The 21,349-nt window shown below is 41.0% G+C and overlaps 1 protein-coding gene across 2 annotated transcripts in view; it reads left to right on the top strand.

Annotated features, from left to right (window-relative positions):
* Positions 1-21,349, top strand: part of RASEF (RAS and EF-hand domain containing) — a 90,181-nt gene that overhangs the window by 29,130 nt on the left and 39,702 nt on the right. For both annotated transcript variants that reach the window (XM_081519397.1, XM_081519405.1), the window contains exons 2-4: positions 3,668-3,814; positions 6,543-6,633; positions 11,900-11,995. In XM_081519397.1, coding sequence (XP_081375523.1) covers positions 3,668-3,814; positions 6,543-6,633; positions 11,900-11,995 — 334 coding nt within the window. The remainder of the gene's footprint in view (positions 1-3,667; positions 3,815-6,542; positions 6,634-11,899; positions 11,996-21,349) is intronic.

The following is a 21,349-nucleotide window of genomic DNA, read 5'->3' as shown; positions in this document are numbered from 1 at the left end:
AGGAAAGTTATGACCAACCTAGATAGCATATTAAAAAGCAGAGACATTACTTTGCCAACAAAGGTCCGTCTAGTCAAGGCTATGGTTTTTCCAGTAGTCATGTGTGGATGTGAGAGTTGGACTATAAAGAAAGCTGAGCGCCAAAGAATTGATGCTTTTGAACTGTGGTGTTAGAGAAGACTCTTAAGAGTCCCTTGCACTGCAAGGAGATCCAACCACTCCATCCTAAAGGATTGGAAGGACTGATGTTGAAGCTGAAACTCCAATACTTTGGCCATCTGATGAGAAGAACTGACTCATTTGAAAAGACCCTAATGCTGGGAAGGATTGAGGGCAGGAGGAGAAGGGGACGACAGAGGATGAGATGGCTGGATGGCATCACCGACTCAATGGACATGGGTTTGGGTAAACTCCGGGAGTTGGTGATGGGCAGGGAGGCCTGGCGTGCTGCGATTCATGGGGTCGCAAAGAGTTGGACCCGACTGAGCGACTGAACTGAACGGAACTGACATGTGAATTCTGAGATCACCCCTGGGACTACATATGCAAGGAGCTTAATGAATGTCTGCCTCACTATATAAATGCTTCAGAATAGTCTTTTATTCCCTTGAAAGAGAGTAGATGGTGGCAGTAAAGATTTACCTTCGTCATAGAAGTTTTATTGTTTAGTTAATATGAAGCTATCAAGGAAGGAAGGAAGGAAGTAATTTAATCTGCAAGATGATTAAAAAAATAGGAAAGTGTAATGCCAACTTTTTAAGTCCAAATTGACTTTTACAAAGAACTTCCAAGTCTTAAGCTCTACAAATACAAACTTCTTTCTCTCATGTTGGGAAGATTGATGTGTTCAGGCGGTGTCTTTCAGTGTGGCGATCCAAACTCATTTCATCACGTGTTTGGCCATGCTAGAGATTTTCACTTCAGCTGCGAGAGTGAGGAAAGGAGGAGAGAGGCAGAGGAGGAGACAGGTAGTGGCGGGGGTGGGGAGGAGAGAAAGCAGGGGTGTGAGAGTGTGAGCGAAATAGATACAAGAAAGAGAAAATGAGGGGAACACATGTACACCCATGGTGGATTCATGTCAATGTATGGCAAAACAAACACAATATTATAAAGTTAAAAAATAGATAAATAAACTAATTTTAAAAAAAGAGAGATAATGAGAATGAATATCAGCTAGCTTCAAGCTAGCATCTTACAAAGGATTTTAGCAGCCAAGCACAGAAGTGGCAAACATCATTTCTGTTCCCATTCTGTGGGCCACAACTAGTCATATGGCTCCAGCCTACCTGCCTAGGGTTCTGAAGAGTCGGTTCTCCCCTATAAAAAGAAGCAGGGTCATTGTTACCATCTTTCTAAATTCCATATATATGCATTAATATACTGTATTGGTGTTTTTCTTTCTGACTTACTTCCCTCTGTAGAATAGGCTCCAGTTTCATCCACCTCATTAGAACTGAAATAGATCGCCCGTTCAGGTTCGATGCATGAGACAGGGTGCTCAGGGCTGGTGCACTGGGATGACCCTGAGTGATGGGATGGGGAGCGAGGTGGGAGGAGGGTTCAGGATGGGGAACACATGCACACCCATGGCTGATTCATGTCAATGTATGGCAAAAGCCACTACAATATTGTAAGGTAATTGGCCTCCAATTAAAATAAATTAATTAATTAAAAAAACAAACAAAAATAAAAAAGAAGCAGGGTAGATCCCAGCTAGTCCCTGATACAAAGGTTAACCATGTAACATATTTCCTGCTAATGGCAGACATTTCCTACAATTAACCTATTTGTACGCTTCACTGTAAACTATTCCTGACATTCTGTATAATACCAGGACCAGCAAAGGACCCAAGAGAATGTACATGCATTATGCTTCTTTCTTATTTTAGAAATTTTCAGAAATTCAGGGAATATTCTGAGACATCTACTTCTGAACATTTTATTGCTGTACAGTTAGCCAAGAGATAAGGACTCTTGGTGACTATCTATTTTTTTATTTTATTCTTAATTGGAGAATAAATACAATATTGTGATGGTTTCTGCCATACATCAACATGAATCAGCCATAGGTATACGTATGTCCCCTCCCTCTGGAACCTCCTTCCCCATCCCGCCCCTCTAGGTTGTCACAGAGCACCATCTTAATGGCCATCCTTGACAGGCAGGTTCCTATTAACGAGAAAGTTTTTATGCTTTGTATACCACTGGTAGTCAGTAAATGACAAAAAGTAAAAAACTTAGTGATCCATCAAAGTTACATGGGACAATCTAAAAGTAGACTTTTTTTTTTTTGCTGCCCTTTAATATAAAGCTAACTACTGTGGGCAGTGTTTGTACTCAGCTCTGATAGGAGGAATGAGTACCTCGTATCACCAAATAAATTGACATATTCCTGCAGATTTATTAATAATACTTCACATGAGCCATTCTTTTGGATCATAATTGGCCTCTACACACACCAAGCAGTTTATTTTTAAGAGCAAACCCTGGCAGAGTTTATAGCTATATGGACACACCTCAGGGCCATGCTTAACTAAGCTTCGGGTTAATGTATACCTGACACTTTGCAGTGCTTCATAGTTAGGTGGAACAAGTTTGAATCCCATTTCTTCTGCCAAGTTTCAGATGTTTGACACCACTAGGAAGCAATATAATGTAATGGTTGGCCATGTGATCTGTAGTATCAAATTGAGTTTGAATCCCAACTCCACCATTCAGTCAGTATATGACCTTGGAAACTTCCACTGTTTGCTATGGTTGCCTACGTATTTCTGATAGCAAATATCTGACTGGGTGGCCTAAACAAGAGAGATTTATTTTCTCACAATTCTGAAGGCTGGAAGTTTAAGACTGAGGTATTGGAGGGTTGGAGGTGACAGCCTCTCCCCTTGGCTTGTCACTGGCCATCTAACCGTGTCTTCACACGGTCTTCCCTCCATGCATATGAGCTCCCAGGCTTGGGTCAAGGACACCACTAGCCTCTCTGACTCCATCCTTTGTCCCCTAGCAGGTCAGCTGCCCAGTCTTGCCAGTTTTTCTTTTGAAATGACCCCAAAATATTTGTCTTTTACAAGTAATAACAAGTATGAGGATTGTCACATATAAAAAAATGAAATAATTTTTAACTGACTATAAAATGATAGGTGTATGTACTTTTATGATCGTAAAGTCTGAAATATGTCTTATAGGGGTTGGTGGAACATGTTATAAGTAATTAGTTGGTTGCCTAATTTTTTTCTATAAATCTGTGTACCTTTCTGTATAAGAAAGGAAATACCCAGCAGTGACAAAAAATATCCTTCCCTATCGGACCTTCCCTGTGCATGTCCACTGCGCTTACAGGCCTCCATCTTCTAATATTAAATCACCACTTTGTACACATTGTACACCTTTTATAATCATATTGTACAACCTAAATATATACCATTTTTATTTGTCAATCATATCTCAGTAAAGCCAGGAAAAAACAAAGTTGCTGTTAATGATTAAAAAATAATATGTAGAATAATGCATTAGCATCTCTGACTTCTGTTTTCCCTCCATTCTGGTCATTCTGTTGTTACATTTTTCTTCCTTGGTTCTTATATATCTCTTTCCAAAACATTCTGAAAATTTGAATTTTTTTACTTGGTTTTATTTAAATTTTAATTTAATTTTTTTTGGACAGAAAAGAGCAAGTTAGTACCTTGTATCAAAACATCAACCTCGTGGAGCCAAGACTGATTCAACCATATGAACATGTTATAAAGAACTTTATCCGTGAGATCAAACTTCAGAGCACAGAAATGGAAAACCTGGCCGTTGCAGTGAAGAGGTATTAAAGTCTTTCCTCTCTCCATGGCAGAAGGGGTCCTTTAAGTGGCTCTCTGACCAAGTGGCACAAAGATGAAACACATGATCACTTTATGATGGGGGAGGTGGACTGCCCAAATCTGAGGAATCTGGAGCCTTCTGAACTAAGCCAGCACGAAGGAAGCTGAGTCTGGCAGGACTTTGTAGGGTCAACCAGCAGTCCATCAGCATGTCCCCATGACCCTGTCGTATAAACCTTTCAAGGGCTGTGATCCATACAGAACTGTTCAAAGAGTTTCATTATCTCACATCCAGCCACTTGAAACCTACAGGAAACTTTTCATCCAGAGAGAGGCAGGCAGACTCCATTTGAAGCCTGACCTTGTCACTGACAGGAGAGTGACTCTGGGTGGGTTACTTACTCTCCCTGAGTCTCAGGTTCTGCATCTTCAAAGTGAGGCTATAAATTTTCACATCCTCAGGGTGTGGAGACTTCATGGGTGAGTCATGGGTAAGCCCTTGGCACTGGGCTTACCACATGGCGAGTGCTCAGTAGTGCTTCTTTCCCTCTCTCTAGTCCTCCTCACCAGCTTAAACTGAAAGTCTGAAAACCTCTAGCCCCTGACTCTCATCAGACAGTTTATGAAAGCCACAGCTGGGTCCCACTGACTTTCTTAATGGTTTTAACAGCAAAGCAGTGCCAAAAAAGAATTTATATATGCAATATAAATAAAATGTACATGTTACAATCCAAACATCAGTGAAAACACTCACTCCCTGTATATACATGGACCCACACAGATACATGGGACGCACATAGATATACACACATTCACACAGGTGGCCTGTAAGGATAGTCCTGTGTAAACCTATCGGGAAGAAAGAATGGCATTCTCCCCCGCTGTTCTCCTTCCCAGCCAGGCTGCTCTCCGCGGTGGAAGGAGTGGAACACCTGGTGCGTCTCGCCCCTCTTCTTCTGTGTGTGGGATCCAAAGTCAGGCTCTGGTCTAAGCACGAGGCCTCTTAAAGGCCGCTTCTCTGAGCTGACAGAAACCTCACTGAGGTGTTTAGGCGACTCCTGTAAACATTCTCCTACCTTCTTTACTAAGGACCATCCGTTCTCATGTGTTTTGGGTTGGGGGAGGGCCTTAGTGTTTTCACTCTGCCCTTGCATCTGAAGAAAGGATTCCCAGTGTCCTAGTAGGAGCCCTGGACTAAGGTTAAAGTGGGCATTCCTGACTCGCTGGACACATTACTGGGAGTTGAGTCTTACTGCCATGGGGTCGCAAAGAGTCAGACACGACTGAGTGACAAAACTGACTGACTAACTGAGTCTTCCTGGGGCAAACAGTGTGTCATTATAGACTACCCTGATTTAACCCTCCAAAAAAAAAAAAATGAAAGAAAGAAAAAAAGAGTTGTTCAGAAGTGAAGAAGGCAGAGAGGACACATTCGGGAGCAGTCCTGAATGCCCAGATGTTTGGTACTGGATGTCTAGAAGGAATGGCTGAGGAAAATGAACATATAAAGGGAGAAACAAATGTGTAGCTTAGCTGCTTACAGTCCCAGAGCTGACCAATAAAACCTGAAAGTTTCTGTGGAGATACATGGTGCCTGCATTTGAAACAGCAAGTGTTTGTAAACAAACTAAAACAGATGACAGTCCAGACTTGGTTAACATAACCTCAGCAGGCTGTAAGGTAAGGAGGAGGTTAATAGGAGCAGAAAATAGTGATAAGTCACACAGAATTTTACTTTGGGGTCTTCTCTCCACCCATCAGTGATTGTTTGGAACCTTATGTAGAAATTAAACTAATGAGCAAATTGTATGAGAGGGAGTAAATGAATTAAATGCAGATAGGATGGTGTGGTGGAAGCCATTAGACCGGAAGACAAAGGCCTTCTACTGAATCCTGTTTCTCCATTTATCAACACCATATCAATGGGGCAAGTAAATTGACTCGAAGTCTCATGGTGGCTGCTTTCAAGTCACAATCTAGTTGAGTAGGCAAAACATATGCATGTGAAAATTTAGATGATTGGACATCGAACTGAGATAGAACAAAAAAATTTTTAGGGCTTAATCTGAAGCCTCAATTATTGTAAAGTGACAGATGTCTTCATACTGGACAATTATTAAATAAAACTATCTGAACATCATCTCAAAGAAATTTTCCTGTTTCTAACTTTTTGGCAATTTAGTATGCTCTGCCCCCATAGAAATATGATTTATTGATCATAAAAGAAACAGGAATTTTCTAAAGGGCAACAATATCTACATTGCAAAACTTTAGAGAACTGTCTAGAAATAATTTTTGAGATTTTTTTTCCCATTTAACGATATCATATAGCATTGTATGTTTCATGTAATAAAATTTCAGAATTGTATCTATCCATGGAGCTTTTTTTTTTGTACAGTGTTAGAGCTCAGCAGCAAAAAAGATTTTCAGAATTTACTGAGAGCCTCTCAGTAATCTGGTATCTTTCTCTGTTCTTTGCTACAGTATAGTTTAATACCATTTAATCTATTCTGTTCCATTTATTTAATATCTAGTTTCAATGTCCCTTTATACTCAGCTGGTCAAATTGCCAGTCTCACTTTATTATGTGGAAGGAATGGGGAATATTATTTTAAATGGTATGTTTCTCCTCATCTATAAAATAGCTTGAAATAGCTGAGGTCAGAATTTTCTCTTCATGCTACAAGGCCAAGAGTATAATGAAAAGGTGTGTATCCTCTTGAATTTCAGAGCCCAGGACAAGGCAGCCATGCAACTGAGTGAGCTGGAAGAGGAAATGGATCAGAGGATTCAGGCTGCAGAACACAAGACACGGAAAGATGTGAGTTTATGGGACTGGCCTGTTTATGTGATAAATCCTTGGACTACCTTTTATGTACAGGGCACAGGGCATTCTCTGGGTACAGCGCGTCCAGGTTGCCAAAGGCACTCTCAACAAGGGCTTTGTTGGTGGTGGTTTTGAAGGGGATAGATTAAGGAGAAAGAGACAGATAATAAGAAGTCAAATAAAGGGGCTAATTTCAGATGGCAACAAGCTCAGTAAAGAAACATCATGTGTGGTAGACAGGCTGCTTCAGACTTGGAGGTCAGGGGCCTCCTTGAAGAGGGGACAGGAGAGCTGAGGCCTAAAGGAGAAGGCCGAACCCATCTTCATAGAGGAGGGTGGCTTCACCCTTAATACCACTGTCTCTCAGCCCATGGCCGCTACTGCTTTAAATCTAGATTACAAGGACTTCCCTGGGGTCCAGTGACTAAGGCTACAAGCTTCCAATACAGAGGGCCCAGGTTCGATCCTTGGTCAGGGAACTAGATCCCACATGCCGCAATTAAGACCTGGGGCAGTCAAATAAATAAATAATATAAAGTAAATAAATCTAGGTTACAGTGAAGTTAGAACACTCTGTTACGGTGGGACATGCTTTTACTTATCAATACAGGAACTCTCATAGTTGCAAGTTGGCTGCTACCTTTAGTGACTTCCATAGGAGAAATAATTGTCTTTCTTCCTTATAAAATATATTTGAGTGATTAATGTTTACTGAAAACAGAAAAGAGACATATTTCTTTGAGTAGTTAGTGTTAGGTTGAATGTTCTCTTTTCTGTTCATTTTCCCCATTAACTCTGAGAAGGAGAAAATTGAGTGAGAAGGGCCTGGGTATTGGCCTCTGATAGACATACAATAGAGGAGACCTGGGTTCGATTCCTAAGCTGCGAAGATCCCCTGGAGGAATGCATGGCAACCCACTCCAGTATTCTTGCCTGGAGAATCCCATGGACAGAGGAGCCTGGTGGGCTACAGTCCAGGGGTCACGAGAGTCAGACAGGACTTAGCAACTAAACTGCAGGCCTTAGTTTGCCCGGGCTCTGCCCCATCTCAGTTAAGTGGCGCTGGAAAAATCACCTAACCTCTGAGCCTTTGTTGTTCCAACTTTAGATAGGATAAGCCATCATCCTGCTTTAAGGAGGGTGGAGCCTGATGGTCTATATGCATGCCTAGCCCAGTGCTGAGGTGTGGTAGGGGCACCATGGCTGTTACCATTCTCCTCTTTCCCATTGCTCTGTGTACCTTATGACCTTTCAGATTCTTCACCTTGCTTTGCTTTACCATATATATGCCTTCAGGTCTCTTTGTTGTCTTATTCTTAATAACACGTTTAATAACTGTTTGGATACCATGTAAATGGCTCAGAGTCCATGGTCCAGGGTTAAAGTAATGGTTATCTCATTCTTGTGTTAGCCCTTTATCTTTCTAGTCTAAAAACAATAACATCCTAATTTTTCTGCCTTTCCCCTCTCCAGCCATTTAATCTGCACTCACTCATTCATTGCACATATCAAGCACATGTTTTGTTCTGCAATAAGTCTCTGCCTCATCCAGCTAAGCATTTCCCAAATTGGTTGTTGGTAAGGGAGAAGGAAATGGCACCCCACTCCAGTACTCTTGCCTGGAAAATCCCATGGACGGAGGAGCCTGGTAGGCTGCAGTCCATGGGATCACTACGAGTTGGACACGACTGAGCGACTTCACTCTCACTTTTCCCTTTAATGCATTGGAGAAGGAAATGGCAACCCACTCCAGTGTTCTTGCCTGGAGAATCCCAGGGACAGGGGAGCCTGTTGGGCTGCCGTCTATGGGGTCGCACAGAGTTGGACACGACTGAAGCGACTTAGCAGCAGCAGCAGCAGCAATGGATACCCAGCCTTCCCAGGTGGCACAGTGGTCAAGAATCCTCCTGCCAGTGCAGGAGACAGAAGAGATGCTGGTTTGATCCCTGGGTGGGGAAGCTCCCCTGGAGTAGGAAATGGCAACCTGCTCCAGTATTCCTGTCTGGAAAATTCTATGGACAGAGGAGCTTGGTGAGCTATAGTCCGTAGGGTCAGAAACAGTCAGACATGACTGAGCACACACTCGCACAGTGGATACCTGACCACAGACCACGCCTTATAACTTCATGTTTTGTTCATTATAACATCTTCCTTGCTTTCCTTGGCTCTGGTACAGGGATGGTGCATATGTGGCATCCACAGCAGCATTGCTAGCAATGGCATAAGCAGCCAGTGAGTCACTGCACAGACACAGTCTCTGAAAACCTCCGCACATGCTGCCAACAGAGCACCTTTGACCCTGGGATGACACTTGTTTGTCAGTCTGTCCCAGTCTCCTAGTCTCTCTGGAATAACATGTCTAGGCTGATTGAAGACTTTCCATAACTTACCTCTACTAAGCATGTCTCGCCTGGCTCTCCACGGCTCATTGCTCTGCTTTCACTCCAGCTGTTTTCTTGGCCTTGATGACTCCTTTCCACTTTCCTAAATTTTGCAAAGCTCAGAGAAAGCCTTCCCTTCTCCCCAATGCCCTGCCCTAGTCCTCCAGCCACATTCACCTCCTCCTGACCTTGACTCCTCTTGCACAGGTAGTGTTTGTCCCATTGTGTCAGTTAGGGTTTTAAAAAAAATATGCTTTAACAGCTTTATGGAGGTTTAATGGGCAGGCAATAAACTGTATATATTCAAGGAGTAGAATATGATGAGATTATGTATATACTGAGGAACCACCATCACAGTCAAGATAATGGTTACATTCAAGATAATGGTTACATTCAGGTACTATTGGTTTCCATGCCCCTGTGTCATGCCTCCCTCTCAGCCCCTCCTTTTCAGAACCATTTGGTGTCTTCTCCAGTGAAACATCTGTCAGAATCTTTTGTTCATTTTTAAAACTCGGTTTGGTTGTCTTCTTTTTTTTTTTTCCATCACACCACAGGGCAAAATGTGTGGGTTCTTAAATTCCCAACCAGGGATCAAACCTGTGCCCCTCGCAGTGGAAGCATGAAGTGCTAACCACTGGGAACCAGGGAAGTCCCTGGTTGTTGTCTTATTATTGAGCTTTAGGAGTTGTTTATATATTCTTATCTGTAAATATTTCCTCCCAGACTGTGACTTATCTTTGCATTCTCCTAACAGTGTCTCTAAAAGAGTAGACATTTTTTGGTTTTTTTTAGTCCAGTTTGTCAGTTTTTTCTTTCATGTATCCTGCTTTTGATATTTAAGAAATCTTTGCCTAACCCAAGGTTGCAATGATTTTTCTCGCATGTTTCTTCTATGAGTTTTATTGTTTTAGGTTTCACATTTAGGATCTGTTTTGCAGGGTATAGATCAAAGTTCATATTTTTTTGCATGTGCATATCTAATTGTTCCAGCCCATTTGTTGAAAACACTATCTGTTCTCTGTTGAATTGCCTTTGCACTTTGTCCAAAATCATTTTTTTTATCTGTGTTGGGTTTATTTCTAGGCTTCCCGTTCTGTTCCATGGGGTTGCAAAGAGTTGGACACGACTCTGTGACTGAACAACAATGGCAACAGTGCTGGTATTGCATTGTCTTGATGACTGTTGCTTCATAAATAAGTCTTGAAATCAAGTAAAGTTAATTCAACTTTGTTCGTTTTCAGAGTTTCTATTTTAGGTCCTCAGTTTCCATAGAATCAGGTTGTTGTTTGTTGTTTAGTCGCTAAGTTGTGTCCGACTCATTGTGACCCCATGGACCGTAGCCTTCCAGGCTCCTCTGTCGATGGAATTCTCCAAGCAAGAATACTGGAGCGGGTTGCCATTTCCTTCTCCAAGACTCAGGTTGTCAATTTCTTAAAAAAACACTCTGCTGGTGTTCGGCTGGATGTCATTGTATCTATAGACCAGTTGGAGGAGAATTGGCATCTTAAAAATAATGAATGATCCACAAACTTGATATAGTCTCTGTTTATTTAGGTCTTATTACACTCAATTTTATGTTATAAACTTAAAACTTTATTTGAATACAGAACACAAGATATAAAATTCCATAATATGTTAAGAGAAAAAGGAAATTAAGAGATATTTAGGCTCATGAGAGCTACAGCCCCTGACCACTAGGGGTGCCCTTTTGCCATTCTCTGCACCAGGGGCAACACATATGAGAAGTACCAGCCTGTGAACAGCACTTTGCATGGAAATTTGCAGGTGGTGTGATTTGTATTTAGATAAGGTGTAGTAGTAGTGTTAGTCACTCAGCCATATCCAGCTCTTTGTGACCCCATGGACTGTAGCCCACCAGGCTCCTCTGTCCATGGGAATCTCCAGGCAAGAATACAGGAGTGGGTAGCCATGCCCTCCTCCAGAGGATCTTCCCAACCCAGGGATTGAACCCAGGTCTCCTGCATTGCAGGTGGATTCTTTACTGTCTGAGCCACCAGGGAAGCCCAGATAAGGTATAAGCTCTTGGAAAAACAGTGAACCCACCAGGTCTTCCTGAGTCCTGATAACATGATGGGATTCAGGCAAGTGATGGGGCCCTTGGCTGAGCCAGAGCTTTTCATTAAACATAGCAGTATTTAATTAGCTAGTTAATCAATGTGCTACAGCTCTCTATCACAATCAAGTAGTGGCTTTAGAGGTGTCACCCCAGGTAATGTGTGTATATAGGTTGTGGGATTCCACAGTTCCTTCACTCTTGTAGGTTTCCATTCTGGAAGTACTGGGCATCTAAAGTTTGGTTACTTCCCTTATGCCTTCTCACCACCTCTGTGTAGAAGATTTGGGATCAGCCTTCAGTTCAGTTCAGTTCAGTTACTCAGTTGTGTCCGACTCTTTGTGACCCCATGGACTGCAGCACACCAGGCCTCCCTGTCCATCACCGACTCCCAGAGTTTACTCAAACTCATGTCCATTGAGTTGGTGATGCCATCCAACCATCTCATCCTCTGTTGTCCCCTTCTCCTCCTGCCCTCAATCTTTCCCAGCATCAGGGGCTTTTCAAATGAGTCAGCTCTTCGCATCAGATGGCCAAAGTATTGGAGTTTCAGCTTCAACATCAGTCCTTCCAATGAACAGGACAGATTTGCTTTAGGATGGGCTGGTTGGATCTTCTTGCAGTGCAAGGGACTCTCAAGAGTCTTCTCCAACACCACAGTTCAAAAGCATCAATTCTTCCGTGCTCAGCTTTCTTTATAGTCCAACTCCCTTAGTTTGACACAAAATTTTTCTCACCTATAGTATTTTGAAGAGCCTATTTAAATCAACAAGTTGGTTTCGTTGTATTTTTTTTTTTCCAGGAAAAACGCAAAGCTGAGGAAGCCCTAAGTGACCTTAGACGTCAATATGAAACAGAAGTGGGAGACCTACAGGTGACGATAAAGAAACTCAAGAAGGTAGGTATATGGCAGCTGGACTGAGGGATAGCTTCACTATCTCAGTGGGTCTAAATTTTTAGCAACTAAAAACATAGGGAATCATATTGAAGCTGTGGATGGATCAGATTTCAGAATCAAATTGGACTCCTTGGCAAGAATTTTTTTAAAGGCCTCAATTTCTTTTTCTAAGGGCAGCATATCTTTTTCATAGATCTAATGGATGTTTCTGATCCCTTGAACAGTTGTCCATCAAACCTCAGTTTTCTTTCCATGTCTTTACCGAGTGCCCTCAAGTCCCACGTGTCTGGTGGACTGTCTTCTCATGACAGCAGCAACAGTCTTTCCTGGTCATGTAGTCCTTCACCCAGCTTACTACAAGTTACATGTATTCACTGGATATTTATTAAATGAAACGAATATTTCTCTTCTCTGTAGCAAGTTCCAGATCTAGAGGACCCCTGATCAGAGCACAGGGTGGAAGAGAACCTGTTGAAGTGAAAGCAAAGGTGTGATTGGTTTTGGCCTTTGTTCTATTTGTTTTCTAAAGATTAGGGTCCATTTTAGTTTGCTGGTAGGTGTTTAATAACAGGCTCTGGAGGAATTCCCCTGTGGTGCAGTGGTTAGGACTCTGAGCTTCCACTGCAGGGGTCGTGGGTTAGATCCCTGATGGGGGTAAGATCCCACATGCCACACCTGGCACAGCCTAAAAAAAAAAAAAAAGCAGTCTCTGGAAAGGGGAGGAAAGAAGGAGGATTTCTGATATTTGCCAATTTCCATAGTATAAATACTTCCACCATTACCAATTTCAAGCAGCCAAGTTGACATCACTGAATACAGTTTGGGAAGAGATGCTTAAAATAAATAGACTCTCACCTGCTGATACACATCAGTATTGGATTCACTTCCTACATGTGGATTGTCTCCATAACTAATAGAAATATCTTAGCTAAAATGATAATAAGTACTTAAAAATAATTGTCCCTGCAAATGGCACTGTGAATGTGGGCACATCACTTTGCTTCTCTGATGGGTCATACGATAACCTTTAATGCTCCTTTCAGTGTTCATACTAAATGAGATTAAGTGACAGCTGTATATTGTGGGTTATTGCAATTTAAACCTCTGACATATTAAGAATTCTCCCCAGCATTCTTCTTGGAAAAGTATTATCAATGTCAACCACATTATTGTCAACCAGTATTATGTCAACCACATAATACTGTCAATCACAGTATTATCAATGTGATTTCCAGAGGTCATTAGACCATAATACAGTGCTTGTATTATAGAATTTGAATGGACCAATCCTTTGCTTTATGCTAGAGTCATAGATTCTCCTAGTCCCTGTCCTTACTTATTTCCATGTCATCCCAAATCATTATACTAAGATAATGTTTGCAAGAGGAGACACAGAGGGACTTCCCTGGTGGTCCAGTGGTTAAGAATCTGTCTGCCATTGCAGGGGACACACATTCAGTCCCTGATCAGGGAACTAAGATCCCACATGCCATGGGGCAACTAAGCATGCAGGTTGCAACTGCTGAGCTCAAGCACTCTGGAGCCTACCCACCACAACAAAGATCTCACATGCACAGCTAAGACCTAACACAGCCAAAAATAAATAAATAAATATTTTAATAAGAAAAGAGACACAAGAATTTCTTGCCCTCATACAACATATAATGAAGACCAAAAAGGCATTGAACAGTAAGAGTCAGGAGTGATGAGACCTGAGTCTTTATCGAGGCTGTGCCAATTCCTTCCTGTAACACCTGGGACAATTGGCTTCATGATTCTGATGGTTAGCTTCTCATCTGTAAAATGGGATTAATAGTAAACTGTCCTGTCTAACCATAATAACTGACGTTTTATTGACTATGTAGCTTATTAACCTCTTCTTCATTAAGAAAATCGAATTCTCAAACTTTCTCTGAGGAAAGTATAAGTTTCCCACTTTTACAGCTGAGGACGCTGAGTTCCAGGTTTAATAGCTTGTTCAAGGCCTAACCACAACTGCCAGTGGAGAAGTAGCCCAGACGCTGGCGTCCACCACCAGTGAGCAGGGCACTGGGCAGGGAGATGCTGGCTGCATCATCAGTGCTTAAGAGTAAGGACTGGGCCTTAATGCTCTGAGGGCAATCTGAGTAAGCTAACATGAGGTAGCAACCTGAACTGTGGGATCGCCAGAGAGAAAGAAAAAAAGAGAACTTCCCTGCAAAAGCTCTAACGTTCACCCTGGCCCACTCACAAAACAACGGATTGAACGAATACCAAAGGAGAGCTAGCCAGCTGCGCACCGGCCCCTTCCCCCCACCCTCCCGGAGGCAGAGAGGCAAGCATGTGACAACCAGAGCTGGAAGGCAAGGGGCTGCTGCAATCTCAGCCCCAGAGACAGCATCCTCCACCAAACTGTGAGCAGGCTTCCACTTGCTAACCATGTCTTCCTGGGATCCTGGATGGTTGACATCCGCCAGGAGGGTTGCAACCTGAGATCAGCTCCCCAGAGGAGACACAGGACACACCTGAGATGGTGCTCTCGCAGAGCACCCCGAGTGGCTGGAACCAGGGAGGTGATTAAGATGCACAGTCCCCCAGGACAGTGCGCTCGCCAAGCACCTGGTCTCCTGAACTGCTCGGACCTGGGAAGGGCGCAAAACACACCAATCCGTGTCTATGCCCTTGCAGAGTACACGAGAACCTGACTCACTTAGACCTGGGAAGTGCACGAAACATAGGGCCCACTTCAGACAGTGCCCTTGCAGAGCACCCTGGAGCCTGAGCAGTGTAGACCTGGGAAGCACATGCTGCCTTGAGCTGTGGCAGACCCAGTGTGGTCCATACACTGCAAGCACTCCCCACATACACCAGAGATATTTGTTTGCAATGTCCCTCCCTCCCCACAACACAACTGAACAAGTGAGCCTAAAGAAGTGACCCCCTTCCCCTCCTTGTGTCAGGGTGGAAATTAGACACTGAAGAGACTCGCAAACAGAGGAAGCCAAAATAAACAAAGAGGGAACTGCTCTGGAAGTGACAGGTGCAACAGATTAAAACCGTGTAGTTAACATTGACTATGCATTGGAGGGGGCCTATAGACCTTGAGAACAAGTACAAGCTGGAACAAGGAACTATCTTAAACTGAACTGACCCCACACTGCCCATAACAGATCCAGAGAAATTCATAGATATATTTTTACTATTATAACTTTTTAAATTTTTTAATGTAAGTTCTTTTATTACTCCTTTAATTTTCATTTTTATATCCTATTAGTATTACCTTGCCAAAAAAAGACCCTATTTTTAAAGCAAATTTCATATATATTTTTTAATTTTTGGATTGATTTTCTTTTGTATTTTTATATTGTATTTTTGAGAGTCTAATCTCTATTCTAGATTTTTAATCTTTGCTTTTTGGTTATGTGTTATCAATTTTATACCTTTAAGAATCTAATCCTCAGTATCCATTTTCACTTAGGGATGTGATTACTGGCTTGATTGCTCTCTCCCCTTTTGACACTCCCTTTTCTCCCCCAGGTCACCTCTATCTCCTTCCTCCCTCTTCTCTTCTATACTTAAGTCTATGAATCTCTCTGGGTGTTCTGGGCTGTGGAGAACATTTAGGGAACTGATTACTGACTAGATTGCTCTCTCCCCTTTTGACTCCCCCCTTCTCCTCCTGGTCACCTCCATTTCCCTCCTCCCTCTTCTCTTCTCTATGTAACTCTGTGAATCTCCCTAGGTGTCCCTTGCTGTGGAGAATTGTTTCACTGTTAACTTAGGTGTTTTATCATTTGTGCTCTATGGATGGAGAAGTCTTGAGGCTACTGTAAGAGAAGGACTGAAAGCGAGAGGCAGGAGGCTTAACTCCAAAATTGAGAACATCAGAGAACTCCTGATTCCAGGGAACATTAATAGATAAGAGCTCACCCAAAAGTCTCCATACCTACACTGAAAGCCAAGCTCCACCCAAGAGCCAACAAGTTCCAGTGCAAGACATACCATTCTGATTCTCCAGAAAAGCAGGAACACAGCCATGAACATTAAAAGACAGGCTGTCCAAAGCCATGCCAAACCCATAGACATCTCAAAACTCACTACTGGACACTTCATTGCACTCCAGAGAGAAGAGACCCAGCTCCACCCACCAAAACATAGATGCAAGCTCCCCCAACCAGGAAACTTTGACAAACCACTAGTCCAACCCCACCCACAGAGAGCAGGCTCCACAATAGAAGAACCACAAACTTCCAGCCTACAGAAAGGGCACCCGAAACACAGAAATCTAAACAAAATGAAAAGGCAGAGAAATAATCAGCAGGTAAAGGAACATGATAAATACCCACCAAACCAAACAAAAGAGGAGGAGATAGGAAGTCTGCCTGAAAAAGAATTCAGAATAAAGATGGTAAAGATGATTCAAAATCTTGAAAACAAAATGGAGTTACAAATAAATAGACTAGAGACAAGGATTGAGAAGATGCAAGAACCTAGAAGAAATAAAGAAGAGTCAATCAAAAATGAATAATACAATAACTGAGATCAAAAGCACTCTGGAGGGAACCAACAGTAGAATAAGTGAGGCAGAAGATAGGATAAGTGAGGTGGAAGATAGAATGGTGGAAACAAATGAAGCAGAAAGGAAAAAAGCAAAAAAATTAAATGAGGACAACCTCAGAGACCTCTGGGACAATGTTAAACTCCCCAACATTCGAATCATAGGTGTCCCAGAAGAAGAAGACAGGGCATGAGAAAATACTTGTGGAGATAATAGTTGAAAACTTCCCTAAAATGAGGAAGGAAATAGCCACCCAAGTCCAAGGAACCCAGAGAGTCCCAGACAGGATAACCCAAGGCAAAACACCCCAAGACACATATTAATCAAACTAACGAAGATCAAACACAAAGAGCAAACATTAAAAGTAGCAAGGGAAAAGCAACAAATAACACACAAGGGGATCCCCATAAGGATAACAGCTGATCTTTCGATAGGAACTCTTCAGGCCAGAAGGGAATGGCAGGACATACTTAAAGTGATGAAAGAGAAAAACCTACTATACTATAGTAATTACTACTATATAGTATAGTAGTACTATACTATATGTAGTACTGTATATAGTACTATAGTACTATAGTATATACAGTAGATTACTATATCCAGCAAGGATCTCATTCAGATATGAAGGAAAAATCAAAAGCTTTACAGACAAGCAAAAGCTGAGAGAATTCAGCACCACCAAACTAGCTCTTCAACAAATGCTAAAGGATCTTCTCTAGACAGGAAACACAGAAAAGGTTTATAAAATCGAACTCAAAACAACAAAGTAAATGGCAGCAGGATCATACTTATCAGTAATTACCTTGAATGTAAATAGGTTGAATGCCCCAACCAAAAGACAAAGACTGGCTGAATGGATACAAAAACAAGACCCCTATATATGCTGTCTGCAAAAGACCCACCTCAAACCAAGGGACACATACGGACTGAAAGGGAAGGACTGGAAAAAGATATTTCACGGAAATGGAGACCAAAGAAAGCAGGAGTAGCAATACTCATATCAGATAAAATAGACTGAAATAAAGACCATGAAAAGAAACAAGGACACTACATAATGATTAAAGGATCAATCCAAGAAGAAGATAGAGCAATTATAAATATATATGCACCCAACATAGGAGCACCTCAATACTTAAGGCAAATGCTAACAAGTATGAAAGGGGAAATTAACAATAACACAATAATAGTGGGAGACTTTAATGCCCCCACTCACCCCTATGGATGGATCAACCAAACATAAAATTAACAAGGAAACACAAGCTTTAAATGATACAGTGGGCCAGTTAGGCATAATTGATATCTATAGGACATTTCCCCCAAAAACAGTGAATTTCACCATTTTCTCAAGTGTACACAGAACATTCTTCAAGATAGATTACATCCTGGGCCATAAATCTAGCCTTGGTAAATTCAAAAAAATTGAAATCATTTCAAGGCATCTTTTCTGATCACAATGTGGTAAGATTAGATGTCAACGACAGGAAAAAAAACTATTAAAAATATGAACATAATGGAGGCTAAACAACCTGCTCCTGAATAACCCACAAATCATGGAAGAAATCAAAAAGGAAATCAAAATATGCATAGAAACAAATGAAAATGAAAACACGACAACCTGAAACCTATGGGATTCAGTAAAAGCGGTGCTAAGAGGAAGAGTCATAGCAATACAAGCTTACCTTAAGAAACAAGAGAAGAGTCAAATAAATAACCTAACTTTACACCTAAAGCAGCTAGAAAAGGAAGAAATGAAGAACCCCAAAGTTAGTAGAAGGAAAGAAATCATAAAAATCAGAGCAGAAATAAATGAAAAAGAAAGGAAACTATAGCAAAAATCAACAAAACTAAAAGCTAGTTCTTTGAAGATAAATAAAATAGACAAACCATTAGCCAGACACATTAAGAAAAGGAGAAGAATCAAATCAACAAAATTAAAAATGGAGAAATCAAAACAGAAAACAGAAATACAAGGATCATAAGAGACTACTGTCAGCAACTATATGCCAGTAAAATGGACAACTTGGAAGAAATAGATGAATTCTTAGAAAAAGATAACCTTCCATAACTGAAACAGAAAGAAATAGAAAATCTTAGACCCATCACATCCACAGAAATTGAAACTGTAATTAAAAATCTTCCAACAAACAAAAGCCCAGGACCAGATGGCTTCACAGCTGAATTCTACCAAAAATTTAGAGAAGAGTTAACACCTATCCTACTCAAACTCTTCCAGAAAATTGCAGAGGAAGGTAAACTCCCAAACTCATTCTATGAGGGACCATCACCCTAATACCAAAACCAGACAAAGATGCCACAAAAAATGAAAACTACAAGCCAATATCACTGATGAACACAGATGCAGAAATCCTCAACAAAATTCTAGCAAACAGAATCCAACACCATATTAAACAGATCATACATCATGACCTAGTGGGCTTTATCCCAGGGATGCAAGGATTCTTCAATACTCACAAATCAATCAATGTGATACACCACATTAACAAATTGAAATATAAAAGCCATATGATTATCTCAATAGATGCATACAAAGCCTTTGACAAACTTCAATACCCATTTATGATTTAAAAAAAAAACTCTCCGGAAAGCAGGCATAGAAGGAACATACCTCAACATAATAAAAACCATATATGATAAACCCACAGCATACATTATCCTCAATGGTGAAAAATTGAAAGCATTTCAAGATAAGGGTGCCCATTCTCACAACTACTATTCAACATAGTTTTGGAATTTTTAGCCACAGCAATCAGAAAAGAAAAAGAAATAAAAGGAATCCGGATTGGAAAAGAAGTAAAACTCTCACTGTTTGCAGATGACATGATCCTCTACATAGAAAACCCTAAAGACACCACCAGAAAATTACTAGAGCTAATCAATGAATATAGTAAAGTCTCAGGATATAAAATTAACACACAGAAATCCCTTGCATTCCTATACACTAACAATGAAAAAACAGAGAAATTAAGAAAACAATCCCATTCACCATTGCAATGAAAACAATAAAATACTTAGAAATAAATTTACCTAAAGAAACAAAAGACCTATGTTTAGAAAACTATAAAACACTGATGAAAGAAATCAAAGATGACACAAATAGATGGAGAAACATACCATGTTCATGGATCAGAAGAATCAATATAGTGAAAATGAGAATACTACCCAAAGCAATCTATAGATTCAGTGCAACCCCTATCAAGCTACAAATGGTATTTTTCACAGAACTAGAACAAATAATTTCACAATTTGTATTTAAGCACAAAAAATCTCGAATAGCCAAAGCAATCTTGAAAAAGAATGGCACTGGAGGGATCACCCTGCCTGACTTCAAAGTTACTACAAAGCTACAGTCATCAAGACAGTATGGTACTGGCACAAAGAGAAATATAGATCTATGGAACAAAATAGAAAGCCCAGAGATAAATCCACAAACCTATGGACACCTTTTTTTTTTTTTTGACAAAAGAGGCAAAAATGTACAGTGGAGAAAAGACAATCTCTTTAACAAGCGGTGCTGGGAAAACTGGTTAACCACCTGTAAAAGAATGAAACTAGAACACTTTCTAACACCATACACAAAAATAAACTCAAAATGGATTAAAGATCTAAATGTAAGACCAGAAACTATAAAACTCCTAGAAGAAAACAGGCAGAACACTCTCTGACATAAATCACAGCAAGATCCTCTATGGCCCACCTCCCAGAGTAATGGAAATAAAAGCAAAAATAAACAAGTGGGACCTAAATAAATTTAAAAGCTTTTGCACAACAAAGGAAACTATAAGCAAGATGAAAAGACAGCCTTCAGAATGGGAGAAAATAATAGCTAATGAAGCAACTGGCAGAGAATTAATCTCAAAAATATACAAGCAGCTCATGTAGCTCAATACAAGAAAAATAACGACCCAATCAAAAAATGGGCCAAAGAACTAAACAGACATTTCTCCAAAGAAGACATACAGATGGCTAACAAACACATGAAAAGATGCTCAACATCACTCATTATCAGAGAAATGCAAATCAAAACCACAATGAGGTACCATCTCACGCCAATCAGAATGGCTACTATCAAAAAGTCTACAAACAATAAATGCTGGAGAGGGTATGGAGAAAAGGGAACCCTCTTACACTGTTGGTGGGAATGCAAACTAGTACGGCCACTATGGAGAACAGTGTGGAGATTCCTTAAAAAACTGGAAGTAGAACTGCCATACGACCCAGCAATCCCACTGCTGGGCATACACACCAAGGAAACCAGAATTGAAAGAGACACATGTACCCCAGTGTTCATTGCAGCACTGTTTACAATAGCCAGGACATGAAAGCAGCCTAGATGTCCATCATCAGATGAATGGATAAGACAGTTGTGGTACATATACACAATGAAATATTATTCAGCTATTAAAAGAATGCATTTGAATCATTTCTAATGAGGTGGATGAAACTGGAGCCTATTATACAGAGTGAAGTAAGTCAGAAAGACAAACACCAATACAGTATATTAATACATATATATGGAATTTAGAAAGATGGTAATGACAACCCTATATGTGAGACAGTAAAAGAGACACAGATATAAAGCACAGAGTTTTGGACTCTGTGGAGAAGGCGAGGGTGAGATGATTTGAGAGAATAGCATTGAAACACATATATTACCATATGTGAAATAGATGACCAGTCCAAGTTCGATGCATGAAACAGGGCACTGAAAGCCGGTGCGCTGAGACAACCCAGAGGGATGGGATGGAGAGGGAGGTGGGAGGGGGGTTCAGGTGGAACAGGGGGACATATGTACACCC

This window comes from Giraffa tippelskirchi, chromosome 1 (assembly GCF_054371585.1).
Source record: "Giraffa tippelskirchi isolate mGirTip1 chromosome 1, T2T-mGirTip1v1.2.pri, whole genome shotgun sequence".
Classification (NCBI taxonomy): Eukaryota; Metazoa; Chordata; class Mammalia; order Artiodactyla; family Giraffidae; genus Giraffa; species Giraffa tippelskirchi.
This window is presented reverse-complemented; position numbering and strand designations above follow the sequence as displayed.